This window comes from Lupinus angustifolius, chromosome LG18 (assembly GCF_001865875.1).
Source record: "Lupinus angustifolius cultivar Tanjil chromosome LG18, LupAngTanjil_v1.0, whole genome shotgun sequence".
Taxonomy (NCBI): domain Eukaryota; kingdom Viridiplantae; phylum Streptophyta; class Magnoliopsida; order Fabales; family Fabaceae; genus Lupinus; species Lupinus angustifolius.
The window spans coordinates 15739323-15751118 of record NC_032026.1 but is presented as its reverse complement, the minus strand read 5'-3'; the positions used below and the strand labels follow the sequence as shown (position 1 = coordinate 15751118).

Sequence of the window (11796 nt, the reverse complement as noted above, 5' to 3'; positions counted from 1 at the left end):
AATTCTATAGCCCTCCAAGTTAATGTTGGATGATCATATAGTAGTAATGTTTCCTAGAGAAAAGAAATATTATTCAAACACGAAAAAATATGTCCACTGATAATATATGAGTTTTATATACTTTCATTGTATTATCCACTATTCATGTTTAACCCTTTATTAATCTTCAAAAAATAATGCAAAAATGAATAATAAATTATATATTGACTATATATAAATCTTTACACTAATAATACTCTTATCGGAAAGTGGTACTTAAACAAAAGAGGTTAAAGCCCATTAGAATGAGGCTACTATGCAAGGATCCAAGACCATAAATGCAGCTTGATTAGGAAAATTCCTTATGCTATGACAACTCGACTATTCCATTTTTGTATAACCACCGTCAACAAATAAACATCCATACCTTATACCAAACTTCACCAATAAACTGATGCGAATTGAATGTTCGAAGTGATGCTTATAATCAGCAAGCGATGCCACACCACACGTAGTTTCATGACTGGACCTGACTAGTGGACCTATAAATTAAGGGAAATAGGTACTTATTAGAAAACGGTTAGTTTTTCTAATAATAATCTGAACAACATCTTTTAATTCTTGATGTGGAAGGTTCAGTTTTGTGGGTAACCTACCTAATGTTAATTAATCTCAAACCTAAAGCAAAGACAATAGAGGGTATAGCATATGCAAAACTTACATTCATGTTTGAAGCATCATATATCCATCTCTAACAATATACTTTAATTGTGCCAAAATTATAATAGAGAATAAAGTATCTTCCAGTATAATGAGATAAGTTATCTCCTCCATCTCTAACAATCTTCAAAAATATTTTCATGTTAGATCCACATATTTTATGTGGTATTGCTATGTTCTAAGAGACATTTCTCACTGATTAAGAATATATTACATACTCGTTCAAGTTTAAGTCATTCATTAATATATATTAATAGTGAGATGTAATTAATCATTGATTAGATCGTGTAATAGGCTTGCATATCTCTATACACGAATTGCACGAACAAGGATTTGACAAAATCTAGAGATTTGGAGAGCTATTCATGAAGTCAATAACTACATTTAATTTGGTGAGAGCTACTACATATTAAACTAAGGATAGGGATCTGTTGTCTCAAATTCTGTCCCAAACTCTATCCCGACTAATTATATTATATCACGTCAGTTAAAAAATATTTATAATTTTATCAGTTTTGTTTCATTATAATTGATTAGACACGTGGTTAAGGATATGGTTTGAGACAACATATCCCTATTCATTAAACCAGTTCGCTTGATGGGAAGTGTGTACACACGAGTACGTGTTTCCTTTTCCCATAGTAATTAAAGTCAATATTAAAAGGTATTCTTAGAAATTTCAAACCACCTTTAAAATATAAAGAATGTAAACATCATCATTTATAAGCAATTACCAATTAGAGCAAAAAGGTCAGACGTAAAATTAATTATATTTCATGAATCAATATTTCATATGCAAATGAAGTCTTTGAATTTTGTGTCCATGGGAATTAAAGTAGATGACAATTTGCCTTTGTGTTTAGAGATTCTCAAAGAACTACTCAACTTGGAGAAATTATTGAATGATGATGGATCATTGGTCGTAACACATCCAAATCATTAATTTTCCAACAAGTTATATAATTTTAACTATTAATGTGTTATTAGTAGTTTAGATGATCACAAAATATATCTTTTTGATACTATCAATAATATTTCCATTATATATTTAAGGAACTAATCTATGTCTAGATACATGTTTATCTCTTCCAACAAGTTTTGATATCAGAAATTGAATTATTAAGCAACACTTATTGAAAGCAGTAACTATGCCCTCTAAAAAAATATTAGTTTCATCTCATTAGAAATCTTTTAATGTCCATATGCATGAGCTACCTAGTAGGGTTCCATTAATATTATATTAAAAGTATTATATATGTTCGTTGAGTGTAATATTTATGTATTATCATTATAAAGATTTATATACAATCACTATATTATTTATCATTTATTTTGATTACCTTGAGTTAATGATAATTAAATATAATGGTGAATGATATAATGACAATATATAAAACTCATATATTTTGTTAGTGTATACATTTTTTTCTTCCTAATGTTTGATTTTGAAATTTCACATTTATACTATTTCATGAAATTAATTAGAAGAGTTTAACTTGAATCATAACTTTGATGTTTTACGATTATTTGAGTTTGATGGGTGTTGTGGAATGATTAAGTTTTACATTTAAGACTTATTTTATAATTTTTCCCAAGTCTTTACTTTTCTAAAACTCATGGAGACCCTTTAGGATCCATTGGTTTGGGAACAATGATGAGTAATGAGTAATGAGTAATGGTGTGATATAGTGATATGGAATTATATAGATAGAGCAATTAAAGATAACACTAGCAAGAAGAAATTACTCAATAACATCAAATTACATTTGCCTGCTCATTCTCTTCACTTAATTACTAACAATTATATACTAGCATCATCTAGAAATTTAGGGTTCAATACAACTAGGCCTCACACAAATAGCCCACTAATACAATAGCAAAAATAAAATTCCCTTCTAATTTGATTCTTAAAATAGTTTCATATTTTCAAAGGTGAAAAAAAGTCACTCAATTTCAATGACATTTTATTTCAAAAGTTCCATTAATTGGTGTCATTATTAAACTTTTCTATGTAAATTGGTGATTAAAATTAGAATGTAATATTTATATATTGTCAGTGTAAAAATTTATCAATCATTTGAATTTTTTTAAGAGACAATAATGAATTAAATATGATTGATAAACAATACATGTAATATAATATATAAAACTCATATATTGTCATTCTGCATACATTTTTTGTCTTATTTAAAATGAGGTATGAGTATATCATTAACACAAAATAGTATTAAATATAATTTTTAAAATAACAAATAAATACAACACATATAATTAATATGATATAATGTTGTTGATAATATTGATGACAAATTATATGGAACTAACACAGCCTCAGAATAAATCAGGAAGAATACTTATGTCGTTGTCGTGGTCAGTGAAGACATGAGCTTCCCCTTAGTTGAACAACAAAGATTTATTATATTTCTTTTCTTATTTGCTTACAAAAAAGATTAGATGTCATTTTTCCAGATTTCGTAAACATTACAATAAGATCGAAAATATCATATGATGTTGATAGGATAGACTTCTGTGCGGTCTTCATATATCGTTGTAACTTGTTATCTTGTTTATTATTATCATTATTATATTACACGTAATAAGTGGTAGTCCAAATCGTTTTATTTTAATGGTTAGTGTATAGTGCGAGGTTGTGGAAACCATTTATATGAATATAAGATTTTGATATTTCACGTGTATCTACTTAAATACTAAATTCAAATATCTTTAACCCTATATAGAATAGGGTCTCTACTTATAACGAGTATGAATACCCTTTGTATTATTCACACTTATAATAAAAAATCCAACACAAATATACTAATTCAACGTAACAAAATATTTTGCATCTACATGCTATCTCATTTTGCATCTACATGCTATCTCATTTTGCATCTACAAGTTGAGTACTACAGTACTCATAACCACACTCATCGCTATTAATTTTTTATGGATAATTAGAATGTGAATGAAGTGTTTGTTTAGATAGCTTATTTCCGAATGAATGTAACTGATAAAGATATTTAACATATTTAACTTCACTAAACATCTTACTTCTTTTGGTTAAGGAATATCAATTTCTTTTAATATACTCAAATATTCTCACTCTATCTCCATACTCTCTGCATTTGAGTGGTTTGATAGCTTCACTTTCTTTTTTTAATTTTTTTAATTTTAAAATCTGTTGCGCAAACACACCCTAAAAGGGTTTTTTTTATTTCCTATAAGTATTCTTGTACTTGATGTAATTTTGTACAAGTCAAGAACATTCACAGATATGTGGGGCTAACACTCTCAACAAATATTTTTTCCATTCATAAAACTTGAACCCAAAACCTTACTTAAGGGAAATTAAATATGTACTACTTGAATGGTATTAAAAGGTTATCCCTGGACGAACAAATGGCAACTGTGGCTTCTTACTTCATGCACTGGTCAGTGTGACCTCACCACTTGAAATCAGATTGCAGATGAATCCATTCTCCACTATTGAAAATATTTTGATTACGATATTATTTCTGACCATATTTATCTCTTTATTTTGAAGAATTTTTTTATTTTCGTCTCGTTTTAAAAGTTTTACCATGCATTAATTCATATTTTTCATATTTATTCTTATTTAATTATCTATTTTTTCAGGTAAGTGATTAAAAAAACTAATGATCATATGTGAGAAAAACGTAATAAATATCATACAAATAAACATAATTATTACATTTATTCTAATATTTTAGAGGAAAAATAAATATGATCGATGGTGATAGGCTGATCATTATATTAGCAAGTGCACTTGCAATTAATATTTATGTACTTACGATGTAAGAATTTTTTATATATCATTCGTTATTTATGTATTAATAATTATTGACTCTTAATAAATTAATAATAAATGATGATTGATGATATAGAAATTGTATAAAAAAACTTTACATAATATTAAACAGGCATTTGTAATTAAATAACTATGTTGGGCATGGATGTCAACAAGTAACTATCTTCTTCAACAAGTAACTATATTCTTCAATAATGGTGGTCACAATTTGAGAAGGGGACATTGTCAAATTAAACAAGTCCAAACACACAGTCAGTGTTCTAAATTTGCAGTGGGACATGTAGACAAATGTCAATGTTCCAATGTCATCATTCCCAAATTCACTTAGTTGCAAGTTGCAACACAGCATTGAAATTCATAATATTTAATCACATTTTTATTCATCATGTTTGTGGCCTAACTTTTGGGGTCCCTATAGTGTGGGACTACTTCATTTAGCTGTTAATGGGAATTTAAATATTAATATTATATTAGTCATTAAATTGATTAGGATACTAGTATAGCGGTATATCGGTTCAACTGGTGGTTCACTAATTAAACCGCATACTGATTAATTTAGATAAACATATATAATATATATTATAATATTATTGTTGAAAAATCAATAAAAAACCAATTACTTTTTATTTTTATTAAAATTAATTTAAAATAAAAAACAGTAGGTACGACCGATACGGTTCAATTGAAAATCGGTCGTTATGATCGATTTCGACTGGTATGATTACATGATTAGTATAATTAGTGTAACATATCGATATTGAGATAGATTTACCGGCCAACACAAACCGATTTTTATAACATTAAGTAAATGGTTGCTACTGCTATTCATTGTTGACTCAATAAAACAATGTTATAATCATTTTCACCAGCTTTATTGGGCCTTCAACGATTACTTAGTTGCACTAGCTTTCTGTGTCCTTTAAGATGTAGCCTTTTGTTCACAGGCTGAGAAGTGGTAAAGTAGACAACAGTAAAAATTCAAAAACAATAGAAAAATGGATGCACCAGCCGGGAATCGAACCCGGGTCTGTACCGTGGCAGGGTACTATTCTACCACTAGACCACTGGTGCTTTAACGTTTAATGTCTCACTTGAAAAGTTCACGAATGTGAGTCCAAGAATGCAGCATGGCTCATTATGCGAATTAATAATACAAATAACATAATTGCTAAATATATGAACCTTTATCCTTCCTGATATATATTGCTTATCCTGTTATTTTACCAGAGTCTTTTTAACAAACAAATACTATGACCTAGTCTGTGAAATTGAAACTTCTATAAACAAAAAGCAAAAACAAAAGATTCTTTGGAACTGTTACTGAATTACACCAATTGGGCTTCGATTTCAATATCCAAATGCCTGTTAAGAAGGCCTATGAAGTATTAAGCTTTGGGTTAATTGGCACATTGACAAAACTACATCTATAAAACTGACCAAGAAATTTTGCCCATTAAAAGTACCAAAATGTTTAAAACCTGACTCATCTAATAATTATATTTCTGGAGCGATAATTATTACCCCGAAAGAATTAAATACTTTTGTATAGGGACGAGGTATCTAAAATCTAAGATCCTATTGGTGTAACTCAAATCTTCTATAACAAAAGTTTTCTATGTTTCTACTTTATATATACCTATCTAATAGGATTTTGCCTAATAATAATTAACTAATGTCATTTAATTTCTCATCAATTATCATACTATAACACATGAGGTTTTACTAATTTTTGTCACAGAGTAATTGGATCAAATTACTCTGTAATAAAGTGCTGAACTGGTTATCGTGAATCTAAGTGTTCCAGACCTATTAATACAGGTTATGGGTGGCACTCAATTAGGGCCCAGAACATGGTTTTCCCCATCCCCATTTTCACATGCTTGCATCTTGCAACTTCAGAAATAGTGCGACACAATCTGGTAGTTGATCATCTTACCGTTGACCAAACAGAAAAATACAACAATCTTCATAATCTACAGCTACCACAACTAAATCTGCTTTCATCATTGTTTTGTACTTAAGATTTAAGACAAGATTCACCATTATTAATTAATTAATTAATTAACAGCCAAAAGCAGCATTTTTTTTACAAACAAGAACACATAACAAAGACAAAGAAAGTGTAGATACTAGAGGATCAAAATGAAATGAAATTCAATCATCATCATCTAGGGGATGCCAGGGATAAATCTCTTACATTCTTCCCATGATTTTTGTTCACCACCTTGGCAGAAAAAGAATCTAAGAGGACACCTATACAAGCAGTTATCACCTAAACTCACATTTGCAGACTCGGGTTTGAGTCCTAATAGAGGTCTTGGTACCCCTCCAAGAAGGTAATTGCCCCCCAACAAAAGCCTAGAGAATGGAGACACTCCAATTTCAGGAAAAACCGTCTTCAATGCAAACTGGGTCGGTATCAAACCACTGAAAACGTTATTCTCTAAGGACAAAGATGAAAGCTTTGGCATAAAAGCCATGAACGATGGCAAAAACCCTTGAAGCTGGTTATTACTTAGATCAACCGCTATAAGCCCGCTTTGGTAACCGTAAGAAGGAACTTCAAGTGAAGAGAATTGATTAGATGAGAGTGTAAGTTGTTGAAGTGATGGAAGCTCAAAGAGAACGAAAGGAACAGAACCACTCATTTGGTTTGAACTTAAATCCACTACCTGCAAGTACATCAAGTTTTTGAAGCTTTCAGAAGTTAAGGTTCCACTTAAGTTGTTGTTCCTCACTGAAACCTGTACTAAGGAAACCGGAAGCGCTGCCGGCAATGCTCCGGTGACGGCGTTATCGCTGATGTCAAGGTAGAAGAGATTTGTGAGAGAACTCAAATCTGGAAGGTACCCATTGAGATTATTATGTTGAAGTTCGAGTCTTTTCAAGCTAACAAGGCCATTGAAGCTTATGGGTATTGTTCCTTCGAGGTTGTTGTTATCAAGGTATAGCTCTTGGAGGTTGAAGAGGGTTCCAATGGAAGTGGGTATCTCACCAGAAAAAGAGTTCATTGAAAGACCGAGTCGACTCAGCCGAGTTAAATTTGATAGTGACTCAGGAATTTGGCCAGAGAAATAGTTGTTTGAGATATCAAGGGTTTGTAGATATGGAAGGTTTAACGTTGAGGAAAGTAAACCAGTGTAACCCGCTGAGTCGAGACTGAGTTCGGTGACTCGGTTAAAACCAGACACGACAATGTCACACCTAAACCCGCATGTGAATTTATCGCTGAAAAGGTTGTCGCATGGGTCGAAAGTGAAGTCCCATGAACTCAAACATGAACCTGGGTTTACTAAACTGGGTTCAAGTGCATTTTTCAGATCCTTCAGTGCTTCTATGTCACCCTCATATGTCTTTGATTCTGCTCCAAATAACACTCCAGAAGCTGCAATAATAGAGAAGAAGAAGAAGAAGAACTTGAAAGAACCCATTTGTGATAATTTTCACAATTATCACTAGAAATTAAAGGATGTGTGTGGTATGAAATTATGAATTCAGCTTTGCACAGAGAGGAAATACGTGAAAATAATAAGGACCGTTGGATCTGAAATGTGAATGAGGATTTTGATGGTGATGGGTTAAAGAAAGAAAGTGTATAAAGTGAAAAAAAAGGGAACTTTATGAAGCGTAGCTCTCTTCCCCACACAATGGAGTCAGAGATCTTTATGGATGAGTGAGTGTGAGTGGGGTAAGATGTTTTGATAATAATTTATTATCTTAAACTATGTGAGGAATCATATTCGATAAATAAAAACAGAATAAGAAAAATTAAGTAACATGATATATTTTTATTCATCTATTAAATGGTTTATAATATAGTTTGAGACTCTAGATACTTATCCTAGAGGCTTATAGATTAATCACTTATCTAATGTAATGTAATGATTTTCTTTGTATTTAGATTTATTTTTTCTTTCCTCTCCTATTTGTTTGGAAATGGATTCCTCTTTGAGAATGCGAGAGAAGTTATTTCTTTTTAAATATTTAATTTAAAAAAACAAAAATTTAGACCATTGAAATAATATTTTTGTCATGTGTTATAATCTAAAGTATGTATTATCCTATCTAATAATGGAGTGGAGCCATACTCGTTTCTTTGGTTAGAGAAAGAAGAAAGTGCCTAACCTTTGTTTGCATGTTTGTGTAGTACATTGTGTTGGGTCCTTGTATAGACACATTAGCCTCACATAGTTATTTACTGACACCTGTATTTTGATGAGCTGTCTTTTAAGTAATTTTCTATTGTGGCTAACCGTTGTGGATTCTTATTCATGCTACTTCTTATCCAACATTCATAAATTGCTCTTGAGAATCTTATGCATATGAATTTAGAATACCAAAAAAGTACTATATAGGAATTTATAATTAATAGGTTGCTCTCTCATATTATTATGATCTCCAAAGTTGGGACTTGAGGAGCTGAGATAAATGATCATAAGGTAGAAACTAATTAAGGTTGGTGGGGATTACATAAATCAATTGATAATGTGTCATATTGGGCATGGGGTACTAAATGTATTAAAGGTAAAGAATATGTTTAGATATTTCTAATATAGCTATCAAACTTCAAAATTCCGCAAAGTGATTTGATTTATGAACTAAGTTGGAATGACATAAATTGGCACGAGTCACTATCTCATAATCAACATGATTGCAAGATCAACATCAAGTAATAAAGCCAATATTATTTGTTAATTTGTACCTACTGGTTCGTACTTGAACCTTATCATTAACAATTGCTAGATAAACATCAATTAATAAAACATTTATGATCACCTTTGTAATTAAATATTGTTTTACTTTTCAAATTCATTGGTTTCGATTATACAGTCATATACCAACACCCATCTTTTTTTATTTGCCTTGTTTACTCAAGACATGATATCACATCAAATGCAAGCTTATTCGTCCGAGATTGAATGTATAATATTTACATTTTATAGATGTTAAATATTATAAGTTATAGTTTAATATACTTAATCTAAGTAACTTGATCCACTGTTTGTAAACAATGTGCACTCAAAGATGAAATTTTTATAGGAAAATATATAACATTTATATGTATTGTAATTGAATTACAAAAGTGTGTTAAAATGGTAGTAGACATGAATAAAAGAGATTCTTGATGAACAAGAAAGAATGAGAAAGTGTTATTGAATTGAATTGAATTCCAAAGTTACATTGAATCATCTATATAAAGGGAAGAAAACACTAACTACCCTAAGCTCAACTATTTTAACATTCCCCCGCAAGCTGGAATGTATCAAGCATTCCAAGCTTGAAATAATTGTGTTGAATACGATGATATACTTTAATACCTCCTCTTGCTGGTGAGCAAATCTTCGTCTCCCAGTCTTGAAATCTGAACGTGAAGCAATACTGACGCTTAACCACCATTTGGCAGAAGCAATTTCATTTGATGCTTAACCATCTATTTGACAGAAGCAAACCAATCATAACGGATGAAAGAGAGAAATGAGATGAACCTTAATCTTGATCCTTGTATGTTGCTTCAATGAGGAAAAATTACACACTATAATGTTGTGTGTTTAATGAGAGAGAAAGATGGGTAAAGAAACTAGAGTAATAAAAAAATGAGAAATAATTGGGAGTAATAGATGAAAGAATGTGTAGATTCTTGTTGTAATTGATAAAAGATGAAAGAAGGTAAATGAAAGAAACAAATATTGTTGTTAGCATGCCATTGAAAATGCCCTCATCCAAACTTGAAAATGCTGCCTCAATTCCTTTTTTTTTTCTTCAATAAGGAGGCAAGGAACTTGAGACTAAGTTGTACGTTCTGGAAGTTATGCTTCTCATCCATTGCACAACTTGTTTAAACCGAAGCCCAGAAGACGATAAATTTGCTTGACGATAGCTTCAGATGCAAGAAAGGCATGGTACTTCTTGGCTAGATTCTTGATGATTCTTTGTTGAACTTTTGATGAATCTTGGAAAGGAAGTATGATAAGCGGAAGCAATCAATCAAAGAGAAATAATTAGCTATGATACCATGTTAAAATGGTAGTAGGCATGAATAAGAGAGATTCTTGATGAACAAGAAAGAATGAGAAAATGTTATTGAATTGAATTCCAAAGTTACATTGAATCATCTATATAAAGGGAAGAAAACATTAACTACCCTAACCAAATTAACTCACCGACTAACAAAAACTCAACTATTTTAATAAAAAGTAGTAAGAAATGATAAAGAAGGCAAAACTTATGGTGTATATAAAATAATTATTAGGGCTTACTTGGAGCATAATGAGAAACAATTCATCAGACATAACATATCTCATTGAATAATGAATGCAGAAAAAGGGGAAAATGAAAAGAGATTTTGCATAATAAATAAAAACTTGCCCATATGTAATTATGTATAATAGTCAATTTCTTGAATTGGATGATTTCACTTTTTTTAAGGAAAGAATCAAACAAAAACGTATGTAATAGAATTAGGGAGTTACCAATGAAATCAAACGATGTATAAATATAGAATTTAAGGAATGGATATTTAGTTCTTTTATGAGTAAAAGTGAGGATACTGAGTTAAGAACAAAGATGAAATATTAAAATTACACCAGTTTAATTTATAGTATGTTCTTTAGGTATGTTTTACCTTATATAGAAAGTATTGAAAGCAATGGTCTCTAGAAAAAAATCAATTTCCAAATAAGGTGTTTTTATCAATAACCATAAGGTGGTCTGATGGTAAAGAGAGAAAACTTAATGAATGGAGTGCAGGAGATTGTGGGTACAAATCTCACCATCAAATGTAAAAATAGAGTTATAAGCTAGTTTGATGGTTAGGATGAAGGAGTTTAAAGGTAGAGTCTCACCCACAACAAAATACTAACATACTAACAACTACCGATAAAAATAAAAATAAATGTGGTTTGTCCGCTTCAGGTGTCCCAACTCAAATTGGATTTGGGTCAAAATTCTACAAAAATGTGAATTTGACGACCTCAATTGACCTTGAAATCTGCTTAGTGGATATATCTAAAGTTCATTCAAAATTATAGATTATAAACATCATTTATTCTACCAAAAAGGGTATGCTTTGCTAATTAGTACTTAAAAGGGTTATTAGGTCAATTCATCAGAAAGTTATAAAATTGTTCTTACTAAAAATGAGATTGTTGCAATTTCTTACAAGGAGAAAATGTGGAAAGTATTGACTAAAACAAATAGAAATAAGTCATCAAGAAAAAGCATAAAAAACTAAGAAACATAAGTTTTGAAATATAAAAAGCAGAAACAGA

General features: G+C 30.5%; 1 protein-coding gene and 1 non-coding gene across 2 annotated transcripts; both read right to left on the bottom strand.

Annotated features, from left to right (window-relative positions):
* On the bottom strand, positions 5529 to 5599 carry TRNAG-GCC. The gene has a single exon. It is a non-coding gene; the product is annotated as a tRNA-Gly (tRNA).
* Positions 6669 to 8214, bottom strand: LOC109332085 (probable LRR receptor-like serine/threonine-protein kinase At4g36180). The gene has a single exon (XM_019566905.1). The coding sequence runs from the start codon at positions 7957 to 7959 to the stop codon at positions 6697 to 6699; it is 1263 nt and encodes a 420-aa protein (XP_019422450.1). The 5' UTR covers positions 7960 to 8214; the 3' UTR covers positions 6669 to 6696.

Excerpts from the sequence above, each read along its gene's own strand:
- LOC109332085 (XM_019566905.1), bottom strand. The coding sequence starts at position 7,959 with ATGGGTTCTTTCAAGTTCTTCTTCTTCTTCTTCTCTATTATTGCAGCT.